The sequence below is a fragment of the Pezoporus wallicus genome, unplaced genomic scaffold, assembly GCF_028554395.1.
Source record: "Pezoporus wallicus isolate ANWC-B61680 ecotype Strahan unplaced genomic scaffold, APGP_CSIRO_Pwel_v1 contig_7073, whole genome shotgun sequence".
Classification (NCBI taxonomy): domain Eukaryota; kingdom Metazoa; phylum Chordata; class Aves; order Psittaciformes; family Psittacidae; genus Pezoporus; species Pezoporus wallicus.
This window is the reverse complement of record NW_026641326.1, coordinates 2024086-2041459: the sequence shown is the minus strand read 5'-3', so window position 1 is coordinate 2041459 and position 17374 is coordinate 2024086. Positions and strand designations below refer to the sequence as shown.

The following is a 17374-nucleotide window of genomic DNA, read 5'->3' as shown; positions in this document are numbered from 1 at the left end:
GCGCTCAGGGCGCTCTGTCCCCCTCTCCGACTCTCTAGGCCTGCAACCGCGGCGGCGCGCTGGGGAAGCACCGCCCATTGGGGCGCCGCGGAGCAAGGTGGGAAGCAGAGGGAAATATGGCGGATAGCGAAGAACCGTAAGTGCCCTGTATGTGTGTGCTTGGCCGGCCCTTTCCCCGCTTCCCGGGGACGGGTGGGCTCCGGGGTCCCCTCTCTCTCCTCCCCGGTCTCTGTAGCGCGATACTGACCCTTCTTTTATTCTCTCTCTTTTAGGGAGAAGAAAAGAAGGAGGCTAGAGGAGCTGCTGGCGGATGGGTTAGTGCGGGGCTGCGGGTGAGCGGGCTCCCGGCCCGGGGCAGGGGCAGGCAGCGCTTGCTGAGGGGTGGCTGGTAGGTCAGGGTGAGCCGCAGCCCCGCAGGAGAGGTATGGGCTGGGAGGAGGCTGCGGGTTAGTTGTGGAGCCCGATGGAGAGGCGCTGCCTGCGGTGACCGTGCGTGAGCGGCCCGGGGCCCCGCGGTGAAGGGAGCTGGAGAAGAGGTGTTAGAGGGGCCAAAATGAGGAAGGGGGACGCGAAAGGGCGCTTGAATAGCAAGGACTGGGGAAGAGTAATCTACCTGGGGAGAGGACCAAGGGGCTCACCCGGAGTGGGGATGGGAATCGCGGGCTTGGAGCTTGGCATGAGTAAAGGCTGGTGTGCTGGAGAGCTTTGTGACAGGAGTGGGAAGAGCTGCATTGCCTGTCAGGGACCTGGGGAGGACCTCTAGGCTAGAAGCAGGTGACTAAATTTTGGCTGAAAATTAAAAGTTCAGGCTATGGAACTGTTGCCTCTGCTTATTAAAACCCTAAATTTTGTGCATCTGTCTTAACAGCCTTGAAAACTAATGCTCAGTAGTCTTTAACCTCATCTGCTTCCATCCCTTAACTGTTCCCTTCCATCTGCTTGTGTCCCTCTTCCCAGAGATCACCAAGCAGACTTGCCTGTCTGAGCGGTGGACTCACAGGCAGTGCATGTGTGTGTTGGGGTGAGGGTCACAAAAATCCCTGTGCATGTTGGATGGGGAGGGGTGCATGCCAAGTCCCTCATACATGTGGAGCTTTGAAGATGAGAAGGGAAAGTCTGGGCCTAAAGCAACATAAGCACTGTGCTGCTCTGATATATTAAACAAATTGTCAAATTAAAGTAATTCCATGAAATAAACAGGAATTTTGTTACGCTCTCATAACAGATACCTGCTAACGCTGTAACAACACCAACATAAATGTTTTAGAAACCCGTCTCTGAAGTTAAACATAAAATCTCAGGTGGACTTACTGATGTTTTTCGGATCTCCACAATGTCCAACCTTGTAAAAAAGCAAACTGTAGTATAATCACAAAAATGAAGCTAGAGCTTACCGTTTTATCACTTATAAAGGAAAAGCACATCTAAAGGGAGTACTACTGCTTAATAGGTGTTTATATGGACTATATAAAAAAAAAGTTAATGTCACCAAGCACTGCTTCTGCACTTGTTTCCAGAAAAGTTAAGAATTATAATATAATCCATAGAAGTAATTGTGATGTGTATTGGCCCATTTTATTTGTATAAGACAGTGCTTAATGTATCCTGCAAACAGATGAGCCCAGGGTTCAGCAGAGGGAGTGCTGTATTTATTCACATTCTCTCCCATGATGTGAAATATGTGTATTTTCACATTATTGTGGAAACTGGGGAAGATTCAGAAGTGTAAGTCAGAGGTCAAAAGACCTTTATGAACTGAAATAAATGTTTTAGATCTTCAACTGTTAATTCAGTAGCTTACCTGAAGCCAGCAGTTAACGAGGAATGAGTTCAGTCTGCAGTCAAAACACAAGCAAATTATGATGTATTTATTCCTGCAGTTTAGTGAAGTTTTCCCTGTTACTGAAATTCTTGCAAAACAAACTGCCTGTAAATTAAAGTTACTCTGGACATATTGTGTTGTCCATCTTCTGAATTCTGTGAGGATAAAGGCACTCATTGTCTACATGTTTTTACTACATTTTCCTTCTGAAATAAGTCACCAGGAATAAATTCTAAACATTACTCAACAGTTATTGATCTGAGTGTTCTTCCTGTTACTTCAGAGGAGGAAGCAAATAATGCACCTTATCAGTGATGACACAACCTTTCATACTTCATAAGCTCTTTTGTAACAAGCTTAGTTTTTTATTAACATAGAACGTAATTGTACATACACATTGAGTGGTGCTCCTATTTAAAATGGGAAGTGTGCTCCTTTAAGAAAGGGCTTGTTCTGTGTAGGTGCTGATCCTGTGTTGGAAAGTTGCTTATGAGAGCTGATGTTGAACTATTCCAGTAAGTCTCTGAAGAGTTTAAATTTATGTACTGCTAAAAGTGACCTGCAAAAGCAGAAAAAAGGGTAGATTCTTACTTTGGTAACACTCATTTAAATTAACTGTGAAGACTCAGAGGCCAGTGTTGGAGCATTTTACTGTTATTATTCAATGCCTCACATTTCTAGTTACACACTGATAATTCTAAATATGATTTATGAACTTCAAAAATCTGTCAGAAAAAGGAAACAGGACTTGATACCCTTGAAATCTAAAGGGACAAAACCTCTTTTTCTGTGTCCTCTTTAAATACAAGGGAAATTAAAGGAAAATGGCTAGACCCTTTTTTCACTTCAGGTCAACTTTCACTAGTAAAAGCAGAATCAGTGGGGTTTATTGAAATGCCTGTGGTTTTCCCCTCTATGCAGATTTGTATTGTTGCTTTCTAGTTCTACAAATAAAACCCACTCATGCAAATGTTCATGTGCATAACTTATGTGCTTAAAGAATATGCAGATGCATTTGTATGAATGGTCAATAATGTAGGTATTTGTAAGCTATATAAAGAAATAAAACGTTTTGGAGGCGTGGCTTTTTCTCTATGATTTTTGCAGCTGAATTTACTGTGTTCTGTGCAGAATGGCTGTTGATGGTGGGTGTGGGGACACTGGAGACTGGGAAGGTCGCTGGAACCATGTAAGGAAGTTTCTCGAGCGATCTGGACCATTCACACATCCTGATTTCGAGCCAGGCACTCAAGTGAGAAACACTTACTTTAAATAAATCTGTAGTGTGTGTTGCAGGCTGATGTAAAGTTTCATTAATTGATCACCAGCAGTGTATGAATACTAAAAGTGCATGAAAAGCTTGTGTTTAATCAGTTGAACATTATGGTTCTAGAAGAACTTGTATTCTTCTCATAAGCTTGTGTTTCTGAGTTGTACACTGTCAACTGCAAGCTTGCTGTCATCGTATATAAAAATGTATAACAGCATATGAATTATGCTCTGTCTTTTAAGTTTCACATGAGAAATAGCAGCATTTCTCTCTCTGTTTTTAAGTAATTAGATACAGTAAGGAATTTCTTGTACTTAAAGGAGGAATTAAGGTTAATATGAATACTTAAAGAATTGGGAAAGATGTTTAGTAGGGAAAAGCAAAATCTGGGCTGTTTAATATATTTCTTCTGCTTTCTTTTCTTGGTGCATTTTGATTCAGAGCTTACAGTTGAATGTATTTTACTATTAGCCTTTTTAATATACTGTTCCATTATTGACTAGTTTGACACTGGGGTCTAGTAGAACAATCCACTGAAAGCAGTTATACAGTTAAAAAATCAATTCTTTGAGCCAGCAATGTTGTTTGTCTGTTTATATTTATTTTGTGTTATAGATAATCATAGAATAGAATAGTTAGGGTTGGGAAGGACCTTAAGATTATCAAGTTCCAATCCCCCTGCCATGGACACAAAAAGAAAAAAAGCCCCCCCAAAATACATTTTTTTTTCTCCAGTTTTCATAGCAGCAGTGGGGCAGGGGGACCCCTCTTTGCTGGTGTCTGCCCCACATGGCTGCCAGCACCATCCTGTGCTCCCCTGTTCATACCCCAGTTCCTCATCCTCTTCACAGCCTGCAGGGGGTGGGCCCAGCCCGGCAGAGTCTGCCCATCCCCAGGGTCCCATCCCGGGCTGGGGGTCTACAGGAAGCCCAGGAAGGCGAGTTGCAGCAGCAGGATGGCAGCTACGATGAGCGCGGCACACAGCAGCAGCAGCACCCAGACAGGGAGTGTCGGCTGGGCAGAAGGTGCCACTTGCAGCGGCTGTCAACAGCCATGCTGAGTAGGGCACCCTCATTCCCTGCTAGCATCTCCCATCCGTGCTGGCTCTCAGGGACAAAAACCGTGTCTGTCACCACAATGCAATGGGCCTCCTTCGCATAGTACAGCCTCTGTGGTGAGAAGGTGACGTGGATGGCAACAGAGCCTGTCACTGTGCCTGGTCCCAGGAAGGTACCCGAGTCACTTATGCAGAGGCAGATGACCTCAGTGCCATAGGGCCGGGTGAGCAGTGGCAGGAAGCTCTTCCCACCCCACTTGGTCAGGTAGCAGGGTGGGGGCAGCGCTCCTGCTTGTGGGGCACCTGAACAGTTTAGAGCGGCAGTGGCCCAGCATTGTCCTCCACTCCCCCATACCAGCAGGCCTGGTAGCGGTAAGACTTGTCAGGGATGCCGGACAGGTTCTCGTTCCAGCACAGCCCCATCACCAGATGGTCCTGCTGCCACACACAGCACTGGAAGTCCCATCCTGCCATCACCACCTTGTTGTCAGGGCCCAGCGTGATATCGTCCATCTCCCTGTCATGGGCTGCAGTGTCTTCTTTATGCTGGGGAACTCCCAGAGGCAGAGGGATATTTTATTTCAGTAAAATGTTTGGAGGAAGAGAATATCATCTCCTTAAATGGAATAATAAAGGTGGAACTTGCTTTTTTCAAATTAATATGAAGAGAATAATGATACATCAAAGGTCTTGCTTTTCTGTAAGTTGGGGTATAGAAGTTGTGTGAACTCAACAACACGTTAAAAGTCTGATACGTGATTAGCCCTGCAAGCACAAACTGTTTCATTGATAGACGTTGTTTTATGTGAAACTTTTATTAGGCACTGAAAATGTGCAGTAACTCATTTATAAGGGTCGTGAAGTAAAGGACAAATTGTGCTTTTTCATATTTACTGTATTAATATTTTGTTTTATATTTTCCACAGGCTCTTGATTTTTTGTTGAACACATGTAAAGTGCTGGTTATTGGAGCAGGAGGATTAGGATGCGAACTCCTGAAAAACCTGGTAATTACTCAGTTTTCACCCTTTGTGTCTTACAGTCTTTTTTCCTTGAGTAAATTATATTTTCTACTTTGTTAATTTGTCAGGTACTGAATCTTTAAGTTCTAATCAAAATACATAAAATACGTGCTGACACAGACAATAAACTTGAAGAATGCATCTTGACAGAAAGCTTAGAAGTGGTAGTCTAATATACTAAATGTTACTTGGCTATCTTAAACCTTGTCGTGGAGGACAACACGTTGATCTTTGTGAAGTGTAGACAAAGTTCACTTGCAGCCTTAGATATGGTCCAGTGTTGGCAATTTTCCCTAATTACTGGATCTAGGAAGATGAGAAACTAAGAACAAATCAGCTCGTAATGATACAACGAGGTGGTATTTGGAATACAATGGTGTCCTGGTTTCAGCAGTAACAGTTATGTTTCTTCGAAGTAGCCTGGTACTAGCTAAAATGTTTCTTTTCAGATGAAAAGTGATGCTTTCAATTGCCATAAGTAGCCGGCACAACGTTTAGTATTAACAGTCATAGTTGAACTTAATTCCAATTTATTTTTCATCTTTGGATTCAACGTGAGGTTCCAGTTGCTGGAATTATTTATGTTTTTTCATAGTGAGATGGGTAGAGCCAGGCTGACTGTGTCTATGGTGACCTTCACAACTCTGGAATCCATTTGGCTTTCCTGAGCACTGGCTCTCAGGTTTTCCAGTTCCTCAGGATCAGTAAATTGGAGGTTGTATGCAGAACCTTATGCCTCAGAGGGACATATGTATGTCTGAATTCAGCCTGTATAATGCCAACTTTATTGAGCCAGACCAAGATGCAATATCCTGTTGGAAATGTCTAAGGAGGAATAGATATAGTGTAAGAAGAGAGAAGGAATATTACAGTACTTGGTGTATGGATTACCAGAAGGTATTTGGTAGTTTTCTTACTATGGTGTTAGTTCATGATGGATTCACTATGTGTTTCAAAAAGCAGTTTTTAAGCATATAAAATGCACTTATGGGATCGTGTGCAATCAGATATTTACCCAATAAATGTGTATGAATTTAATTATTTTATAAATGTTTTTATCCTCACAGGCACTCATATTTATCAGTGTGTTACTGTTACCACACTGTTTGAGTTTGATAGTTTAGACTAATATTGTACATTTCTGTGGTTGTATATAATAATAAGAATTTCTGTCCTTATGAATTCCATGGAAAATGTGTGGATTGATACAATAACTTATCATAAAATAAATTCCTTAGTTTACGCTAACAGCTGTGCCTTAGTCCACTTTACTATAGAATTTCTGTACTGCTAGTTCAGTATTTGCACAGGCTTCCTCCAAGCTTGAGAACGTTGATAAATCAATAGCCTCATTTAAAGCCAGGCATCCCAGATCCATTAACTTAGGGGTTTTACAGTTCCAGCACTTACATGTGCTCTTATTCTGGTTGCTGGTTTGCTACTGCAATGCTTGAGCAAGATTTTACTTGAAGAGACTATGACAGCTCCAAGACAGTTTTCTTTCTTTAGGAATTTAGTCCTGGTGAATTTAACCTCTGCACAGAGCTCCTGTTTTATGTGTTCATTGAGACATAACAAATTCCATCTGTTGACAGCATGTTGAGATGGAGGATTTGTACGTAATAAGGAACTTCATGAGTCTGCTGTGTGTGTATAATTCCCATCAGTACAGTTTTAAGTTATCGTGATTTATTTTTATGATTTTCAGAACAGTAAGCAAATCTAGATTCTGTTCACATGTATTCATGTCTCTGGGACAATGAATCTAAGCTTTATAAAGACTGTATGTTCTGATGCCCCAGGCTCACTCTTCTTTTTAACAGGCTCTCCAAGTCTGCTTTGATAATATTGAACAAAAGGTGAACATCTATCAAGGAAACAGAATGAATGCTCTGCATCAAGGGTATCCAGTATAACAGAGAGAGAGTCTTGTTGCTTTTCTAATAGAATCAGTTTCTATTCTGGAGTACTTCAGTCCTGTTGTTCACCTGTTTAATCAGTTTCCCAATACAGCATTTTCAATGTGTATTATGCATGGGGTAGCTCTGTTTATTCAGAAAATGTAAAATGTAAAGTTCTGAAAGTCTTTATTATATAACAAGATTGGGTCTTAAAGGAAAACGCGTAAGGTACAGGACTTGAATTTTTTTAAGTCACTTCAGAACATCATAGCACATTTCCTATCTCTAAACCCAGTGTTTTATATCATTTATTTCACTTCAGCTACAATTCACATAGTTTCTTTGTGTCTGACAGACATTATTTTATCAGATCAGACCTGCAATCCAGTTTTAAGACAGTTTTACTTCAAAGTTATTTGCCCAGTCTGGTGATGGACTGCATACAAATGGAGATCAGGCAGAACCTCTGCCAGAGGTTCAGCGCATCCTTTGATAGGGAGGGAGCTTTATGTGTTTGCATTGGCTTATTTTGAACTGTGATTTGAAGGTGGATATGCCAGACTCATTTATGCCAACTGTGAAAATAGTGAATGTTCAAAACTTTAACATTTTAGAGGAATTAAACTTTGGTTTTCTCTTCCTGCCAAACAATGGTATTTCTTCAAATTCTACACTTTTTTTTTCCCCATAATAAGGGCTTTTGATTTACTCCAGTTGTGAGGGAATACTGCAAATTCCTCTTATGGATCAGCCTACTGTTGACTTCCCTGTATTATGACTAGCATAAGGCAATATTTTGTTCAATAGAACATTTGTCTTTGATCACTGAAACGTGGCTAATTCCATGTGTGTAAACATCGGCATTACAAACCCAACAAAGGATATTCTTTTAACAAAGAGCAACAATATACCTGTCTGCGCAGGGAATGAAGAGCAAATAGGTTTGTACCTCCAAAGGTTGTTTCTTTGGCACGTGGAATGAATTCTGGAGCACTGTAAGCATTTCATTTCCTGTTAAATGAAGTTTACACTCTCTTTTCACAGGCACTGTCTGGCTTCAGACACATCCATGTAATTGACATGGATACTATAGATGTTTCTAATCTGAACCGACAGTTTCTATTTCGGTAAGTGGTATTTTCACTATTCAACTTTTGGTTTTTTAAATGTACTTAAAATATGTGAATATGATTATTATTTTGGTTGAACAAGATGTCATTAAATGTTACTGAACTTTCATATCACAATAATATTCATAATTAACTAAATGTGTATGATTCCTTCTTGTTCAGGGATCTGTGATGTGAAGAAAATTAACATAGGTTCCTTACTATTCAGATACAGCTAATGACTAATGAAAAAGTGACACCAAAGAATAATGCACAGAGATTGACATACCAATCTTTCTGGTGCCCTTTTCTTCCAAGCTAAGTGACAAATTGTATGGTTTTGGTTCTGATAACTATAGGTACATAGACATATTTAAATAACAGGTTCTTATATCTGATGCTTTACAGGGATGCCTTGATTAGGACAACTTGATTTAGTTGAAGATGTCCCTGCTTATTGCAGGGGGTTGGACTAGATGTCTCTTGAAAGTCCCTTCCAACCCAAACTATTCTATTCTATGTGATACTATCCATATCAATAAATTGTCCTCCAGTAACAATTAGTCATTTAATTCAGTATTGCAGTGCATAGAGTCTGGAAAGATTGAATCTACTAAAAAATGTGTTTGAAATTGCTTGGTTTCTTCCCAGTCCGAAGGATGTTGGGCGACCAAAAGCAGAAGTTGCAGCAGAATTCCTAAACAACCGCATTCCCAACTGTGCTGTTGTAGCGTATCCTTTTGTAGGGAAGTAGTAGCCCTGAAAGCTTCAAAAAACCTAGAAAACTCTGTAGGTGGTAAGACTATCTAAAGTAATTTGCTGCCATCCTCTCTTTTTCATACAATAAAGAACAGATTCATTCAGCTGGTGATTAGGAATTCTTTCTGAGTGACATTGGCATGCAGGAAGTACGCATTGGGGAAAGAAGACTAAGCTTTAAGAAACTCTTTTGTATGTTTCCTTCTATTGAGTCTTTTTATTCACATACAGTATTCAATTTTTCACTAAAATATTAAATATCAGGTTTGTTCATCAGTCTTTTGAGTATGTACTGGTAGCAGACATTAGTTTATAAACATGGAGCAGCACTTACTGACACAGGACTTTGCAAGAGCACATGTTTAGAGCTTCCTAGTTTGCCTGCTGAGCTTTCTCCTCTGTGAACTATTATGTTGTGTCCCTTACTTTTGGTTGTTTTTTTCTTTTCAGATGCCACAGATTCAACTGTGGGAATTTTCAATCTTAATTTTATATGCTACTTTTTATAACAAATAGTAACAAATTAGACAATGTTTTTGCTTTAGGGTAGCAAATAGAAAACAGTAAACTCATCTACTTTATAAATATATTCCTTTACTGGGCTTACATTCAGATATTTTAAAAAGATTCAAGACATGGATGAAAGCTTCTATCGACGTAAGTGGTATTTGTTTCCCTGCCAAACACTGGTCCTTTAGGGAAACCTGGCAGTTGTTGCTGCAGTCTAACCACCTACTTTTCCTGGTGGTTAGACAGCTAACTACTTTAGTCTTCTACAGTATACTGTACTGGAAGTATGAAGTATTGGTTTGATTGATACGCTGGAGGGAAGGAATGCCATCCAGAGGGACCTTGACACACTTGTGAGGTGGGCTGATGCCAGCATTACGAAGTTTAACCATACCAAGTGCAAGGTTCTACACATTGGTCAGAGCAATCCCAGGCACAGCTACAGGTTGGGCGGAGAAAAGATTCAAAGCAGCCCTGAGGAGAAAGACTTGGGGGTGTTGGTCGATGAGAAACTTAACATGAGCTGGCAGTGAGCGCCTGCAGCCCAGAAAGCCAACTGTATCCTGGGCTGCATCAAAAGGAGCATGACCAGCAGGTCAAAGGAGGTGATCCTGCCCCTCTACTCTGCTCTTGTGAGACCTCACTTGGAGAATTGTGTGCAGTTCTGGTGTCCTCAACATAAAAAGGACATGGAACTGTTGGAACAAGTCCAGAGAAGGGCCACGAGGATGATCAGGGACTGGAGCACCTCCTGTACGAAGACAGGCTGAGGAAGTTGGGGCTGTTAATCCTGGAGAAGAGAAGGCTGTGTGGAGACCTCAGAGCAGCCTTCCAGTATCTGAAGGGGGCCTATAGGGATGCTGGAGAGGGACTCTTCATTAGGGACTGTAGTGATAGGATAAGGGGTAACGGGTTAAAACTTAAACAGGGGAAGTTTAGGTTGGATATAAGAAGGAAATTCTTTACTGTAAGGGTGGTGAGACACTGGAATGGGTTGTCCAGGGAAGTTGTGAATGCTCCATCCCTGGTGGTCAAGGCCAGGTTGGACGAAGCCTTGGGTGACATAGTCTAATGTGAGATGTCCCTGCCCATGGCAGGGAGGTTGGAACTTGATGATCTTAAGGTCCTTTCCAACCCTAACTATACTATGATTCTATGAAATAGACAAATGCATCTGTAATATAGGGGATCTAAGGGAGATAGTTAAACTGCAGTCAGTTTCTCTGGACTGTTATGAACAGAATATTTTGCTTAAGAAGTATGATTTAGTGTGGACTTTAAATAATAGATTCTTTTTCCCTCTAGAATTTCATATTATTGTTTGTGGGCTGGACTCTATAATTGCCAGAAGATGGATAAATGGCATGCTGGTAAAGTCTTCAGTCTTTTTAAAGTCTTTTTTCTTCAGTCTTTTTTAAAGCCTGGTTATTGCTAACTAGAATTGAACAGATTTGTGTAGAATATGTTATTAAAATGAAATGAGGGCTGTTGAAACTTCAGCTTTCTGTATCTGTTTTCTTTTGTCTTTGTGAACAGGATAAAATGTGTGTTTTCTTAGCTGCCTTTTTCTTGAGGAGCATTAGATAACATTTGTGCAGTGCCCTGCAGGGGTAGTTTCAAATTTAGATCACATTTGTGTGGCCTTGTGCAGTCAGCTTTTGAAAAGCATAAGAAGGGAAGTTCCACAGCTTCTCTGGATGCTCTCATTGTGAACGTTTGGGTTTTTCTTATTAGCCAAACAGTACTTACCGTGCTGCATCTTGTAAATGTCATCTTTTAGAGCCCTGGTGCTACACAGTAGTAGAAGGCTTGAGTATTTACCAGTATCTACAAAACAAAACAACAAAAAAAACCTAACAAAACAACAAACCAAGAATTAACCCCCAAATCCTTCAAACCAATTAGTCATTTGTTTTGGTATAGTATAAGGGCAAAACAGCATTCATTGGGGGGTAAGGTATTGGGAGGAGGGTAAAGGTGGTTGATCAAGTTCTGTGCACTGATAAGTAGTGTCTTACACACTATGTGCTCTTAAAATAAACTGTATATTAAGCATTCAGCCTTGTGATGTACTATTAAGAATAAAATTTTTAGGGGTTTTTTGTTTTCCTCCCTGCAACTTGTTTGGAAAATCAAAATCCAACAATCCCCCTTCTTCCCCCCATTTATTCATTAGATGTCATTTTTACACTATGAAGATGGTGTACTGGATCCAAGTTCCATCATACCTTTAATCGATGGAGGGACAGAAGGTTTTAAAGGAAATGTTCGTGTGATTATTCCTGGTATGACAGCCTGTGTTGAATGCACGCTTGAGCTTTACCCACCGCAGGTAATTGCAACCAGTGATACTTCCTTTCTTTATATTCCTCTGATTAGCTTATTTCTTTTCCTAGCACTGTACATAATGTATTACACACTTTATTCTGGTTTTCCTCCCCTGCCCACACCAGGTCAATTTTCCCATGTGTACAATTGCGTCTATGCCCAGGCTACCAGAGCACTGTATTGAGTATGTCAGGATATTGCAGTGGCCCAAGGAGCAACCTTTTGGAGGTAATGAGTATATTGCACTGGTGCTAAACTGTCAGTTCTCTTTTTAACTGATTTGTTTTGAGTTAGGTATACACAGCTATTTTTAATAGAACAATCCTACCTTTTAATCTTAGGTAGCTCGTTGTAGTCAGTCTGAGGCTCCTCTGAGCTGGTGATGGATTTTCTCTGCTCGGACTCGCTTTCAGGTTTCACATTTGATCATGTGTTTACCTCTGTCATACTGCACAATGACTTTCCTGATTCAAAATATAACTTCTAACCGCTCTATAAATCTGCAAAGTTAAGATAGTTTGTGTATAGAATGTGTTAGAATTTACAATGTTCCTAGAAACGGTATTTGTTTAAAGTATCAAGTTTTAATAGCTTAATGGGGTATTCATTTTAACCTTAATGAAAGGTATTTTTTTCGACAAAACATTTCTGAAGAAGTCTTGTGACTAACTTACTTGTAAATTCTTAACTCTGCTGTAGAAGGTGTTGCGTTGGATGGAGATGACCCTGAACATATCCAGTGGATTTACCAGAAGTCATTAGAAAGAGCATCACAATTTAAAATTAAAGGTGTCACATACAGACTCACCCAAGGTAAGGGGGGTATGGCATTTCACTGAGCTTATGGCATTTGGAATTAGCCTGGATTAGCATTCTTTGTGTTTGTTATGACTAAGTTGGCAGCTCTGCTGAGAAAGAAATAGTTCTTTTCTCCCTTAATACCTTAAAACAGAAACAAGCAGCTTGTTTCCTATACCAGCACAAATATTTTTATGATGAATCAGATGTTTGTGATGAATCAGAGGAACTTAACTGGGACAAAACTGAACATTCTTTTTGCCATTTTTAGCCTGGAGCAGCTCCATGGTTTACATTACACTGTGACCACTTTTGCTGGGTCAAAGAGTAGAATGAGATTGCTTTTAGCAAGAACAACATTTTATGCCAATTTAGGCTGGTTAAGACTGTAGCATCTATTCTTCACTGCTGTGCGTGCCTCTATTCAGGTGCAGATGCAGAATGCTGCCACTCATTGAGCATTTTAAACATTAACCAAATAGAAAAGAAGTGGAGAGTCTCATACAGCATCTCCAGAATTTGTAATAACTTCTGATTGTTGGCTTGTAGTACTGAGAATACATTTGAAATGCTGAGCTTGAAATGCCACACTTGAACCTCAGTGTGTGCCTTTCTATCAAGAAAGGGCAAACTGATTGTTGTATATCTTCCTCAGATTCCCCCTAGTGTATTGCAGATAGTCATTGTCTTTGCAGCAGTTTATACTGGCTTCTCTAGTAGTATTTTTTGGTACAGATAAATGTGAACTCCAGTTATTAAACGTAATGTGCATGCACACGGCAGCATGGTTTTCAGCGTTTGAAGGTGGCTTAATTATAAAGTACATAGAAGAAAGATGGCAAAGATAAAAGCTTTATGCATGTTTTCTCAGGTATGGAGGGGACAAGTCAATAATGAGAAGCCAGAGGAACTTGCTTACTTAGGAATTTGCTGTGTTTTGGCAGGCCTGAGAAAGAGTAAACCTTGTTCCTGGTGTACAAACTTGTATGCATAAGAAATCTTGCTTCATATTGGTGTATGGCTGTTTAGCTGGATGGAAGAAGAGTTGGCTACAGATGCCAGTACAGTTTGGCAAGCCTGTTCGTGCAGAAGGAATTTTAAACTCAAATATCTTTCCTTCCTGTATTTTTCCAGTTAAGCAAGACTAGAACTGGGTTTGAAATTAGTTTTCCGTGGTAAATACAGAATACTTGGTTTTAGAATTAGTTTACTAGTTCTCTTTATGCAATACCTTATTTTTCTCAACGTGTTTGATCCATTCCTAAAATAAAGAAGCGCCCAAACACTTGAGCAACATGCCATCATACCTTATTGTTACAGAAGCTCCTGGAATGCTTAAAGTACTTTTGGGTACACCCTTCTATAATTATTCTGGATAAAAAGCCGTATCTCAGTTGTCTCTCCCTCCTTGGAAAAGACAAAGCTCTATGTTTTGTTTTTACAGGGGTGGTTAAACGAATTATTCCAGCAGTAGCTTCTACAAATGCAGTAATTGCAGGTATGCTACAAGAACTCATTTCACTTCTGCTTTACACACTTCAGAGTTTTGTAAGGGAACAGTTTGGAATTGAGAACTTTTTTAATGAGTTTAATTTATTCTTACGGTCTCGTTTCTGTTTTCCACAGAGTATGTGACTATAAATTTTAAACTTGTCTGTGACTCTGGGAGTGATCAAAAGCATTTAAGAATGGGGAAAAAACCCACAGTATATCAGCTTAATGCTGAATCTGTGGTATTAATGCATAGAACTACCAGCTAACTTCAGATGTTTATTTTTCTCTTTACAAATTGTACTTGATTTACTTCTTGTCATTTTTGGCACATCTCTGTGCACTGATGTCTCTGTATGTTCCGAGCTAGAATGAAGAAACTTGTTTTTTTCCTCATTGCAGCTGTTTGCACCACTGAAGTTTTTAAAATAGCCACAAGGTATTTCATTTCTTATTAATAACTTACATGATATCTAACATAATGGCACATACTAACACAAACATTTGTCATTACAGTGCATACGTTCCTCTTAACAACTACTTGGTGTTTAATGATGTGGATGGATTATACACACACACATTTGAAGCTGAGAGGAAGGTTAGTGCTGTTCAAGTCTTGCAGGGTTGTTTCCTTGACTTTGATCTTTATTGAATTTAGACAGTTTGTGTATATTTCTGAAACCCGATATTGAACCTCTTCACCCCCAGCACTGAATAATTGTATTTCTGAAGTTTTGAAAGTAGAAACTACAATGTTACTTGTCTGCTACTTCTCCAGAGCGTTGTTTTTAGTTTGTAGGAATTTCTGTTCTGTTAAATTTTCTGTGGTTCTGGGGTCTAAGAGTAATGACAGTGGTGGTCTGTCCATGCAGAGTAGCAGGGCTGTTTACCTGCAGATGAACAGATGTTTTATTTGATATCCTGATAATGAAACCTTTTCTTCTACCCATCAGTTTACCAAAAACTATTACATATTTTATGTAATAAATAAATATTTAACTTTTGCATGTTTAGCCAAAGTTTCTTAATATTTGGAAAAGTAGCTTCTGGTATAGGGAGGTTCTTCAGACAGCTGTTTCTGGTGTCTGCTGGTGCAACATGGGCGTATCAGCTGTTTCTGCTGTGCTACCTGCTGTATTACCTGCAGAAGAAACAATACTTGACTTTACTGAAAGTGAATCCTGAAGACTTCCCCTGTCATATGGGAAATATGGTTTACAAAATAAGATACACAATCTTAAGAAGACTCATAAGCAAATCTTCCCCAAAAGAGGTTGTGACAGCAATTGATTTGTAAGTTTGTAGTATTAAATTTTATGTCAGGTGAAATTTACAGTTCATAAATACTTTGTTGCTGTTGGGAGCCAGTTAAACAGTGACAGACCTCGTGAGGAGCTGGGTTTTGTCACTAATACTTGCAGCAGTATTAATATTTCTAGAGATAAAACCCCACAAACACACAAATAGTTTTGAGACCTTACTGGCAGCATTTTTTAAACACTAATGTAACATGCATTCCTGTGCAGGAGAACTGTCCAGCTTGCAGCCAACTTCCCCAAAACATAGAGATTTCCCCATCAGCTAAACTGCAGGAGATCTTGGATTACTTGACAAATAATGCTTCATTGTAAGTGTGCAGCTATTATGATTTATTTGATAATTTTTTTGTAGTTCAGTGTTTCAAGAAGGCACTTTCTAAATGTATTTTTACCTGATTGTCTGTTTTTTCTTTGAAATGTTTTATATATAGGCAAATGAAATCTCCTGCAATCACAGCAACTATGTATGGGGGAAATAAAACACTTTACTTACAGGTAACCTGAATATATGTAATTATCTTTAATAATCTTCATTTAATTAAATTTACTTTCCTGAATTTGAAAGGAAATGTTTTGACTTGTCTTTACCTGTTTTTCTTCAGACGGTAGCTTCAATTGAAGAACGTACAAGGCCAAATCTTTCCAAGACACTAAAAGGTATCTTACACTTGTCATGTGCAGATTTTCATGATACTGCTCTAAACAGAAAGTCAGTTTTATCCCTCACTATGGCATGTTTAACTTTTATTTTGCACTATACTATGACATGTTTAACTTTCTTTTGCACTATACACTAGAACGTGCTTCATTATCCTTGTATGTACAATACCCTTTTCTCAGTTTGCTCATGGCTGAGCTTTGAATTGCTTAAATGTGAAACATGGGCAGATACAGAGAAAAACATTGCGACAAAGTTGAACTGATGTAAATGAAACACGCTTCAGCAGTGTTTTATTATTTCTTGACAAGGTCTGTTGGTTTCCTGGTTGAATTAGGTGGGTATTGGTTTAGCTAGTGAAGTGTTTGCAGCTTCAGTTCATCATACTCACAGTTTATGGGAATGGCATTCATAACTTTATTTTAATTTAAAAGAAAGACAAGTCACATGGGTTTCCTGTACTTAAACTTCTTTTTTTCTGTTTCAGAATTGGGGCTTGTGGATGGCCAGGAACTTGCAGTTGCTGATGTTACTACACCACAGACTATGTTGTTCAAGCTTCACTTTACCACTTAATTTATTCATAAGTAAACTGCATATACAGTGAGAGAAGTCTGCACCCACCGTGTAAAATAAACGTGCCCTGTGGGTGCTAAAGCAGCCTGAATTGTTCCTGTTAGTACTAGCATTGTTGGAATGCAGATGAATCACCATGTTTCAGAATTGTATGCAGAAGCCAATATTTGGTGGGTTATATTTGTATAAATGCTTATTAATGTACAGAATTCTGATGTATAGGAATACAGTTTTTTCCAGTTTTCGTTGTCAAAATCTTAGTGTTAGTATACTTTCAGATACATGGAAACTTTAAGGTGGCCAAACCTCTTATTTTCAACACGTGTGCATATGTATATGCGAAGAGATGACCCTTTAAAAGGCAGCACAACAATGTGGTTTTAAATCGTAGCACTCCGGTACACTTTGTGAATTACCTTGAAACCAGAAGAGGCTAGTAGATTAAAATGAGCATTTTCCTCTTATTTGGTATTGATTTGATCAATTCTATGAAAGGTGTCAAGTTTGGAAGATATTACTTCGTTTACAAGCAAACGTGAAAGGACAAAACCATACCTGGATACACGGACACATCTTGCAGTCTCCAAGCAGCTGCTGTGCACAGCATTGCAGGATTGTTCAAGTATCATTGGTGCTGTTAAGGTATTTATTAATAAAAAATCATAAAGACCTTAGTTGTGGCTTACCTGTGGACATTCGAGTTTGACATTGGTTAAAACACCTAGGGTGTTTGGCTGCTTCCCTCAGAGACCTT

At 39.5% G+C, this 17374-nt stretch overlaps 1 protein-coding gene and 1 pseudogene across 6 annotated transcripts; one reads left to right on the top strand and one right to left on the bottom strand.

Moving 5' to 3' along the window:
* The first annotated feature begins 24 nt into the window (after positions 1-24).
* On the top strand, positions 25-17277 carry UBA3 (ubiquitin like modifier activating enzyme 3). Of its 6 annotated transcripts, none has more exons than XM_057422900.1 (18): positions 26-136; positions 273-314; positions 2954-3074; positions 5076-5156; positions 8117-8199; positions 8833-8913; positions 9554-9597; positions 10756-10820; positions 11627-11782; positions 11904-12006; positions 12478-12591; positions 14021-14074; positions 14470-14506; positions 14584-14665; positions 15594-15694; positions 15818-15881; positions 15989-16043; positions 16532-17277. In XM_057422900.1, exons 1-18 carry the CDS (start codon positions 117-119, stop codon positions 16618-16620), a joined length of 1392 nt encoding a protein of 463 aa, XP_057278883.1. In that variant the 5' UTR covers positions 26-116; the 3' UTR covers positions 16621-17277. The 6 variants fall into 6 exon arrangements, 5 of the variants coding, with proteins under 5 accessions (XP_057278887.1, XP_057278883.1, XP_057278884.1 ...); XM_057422902.1 differs by having other exon boundaries at positions 86-147; positions 16532-17276; XR_008973981.1 differs by lacking the exon at positions 15594-15694 and having other exon boundaries at positions 25-136; positions 16532-16614.
* On the bottom strand, positions 4011-4709 carry LOC130606528 (prolactin regulatory element-binding protein-like; annotated as a pseudogene).
* Positions 17278-17374: the final 97 nt, after the last annotated feature.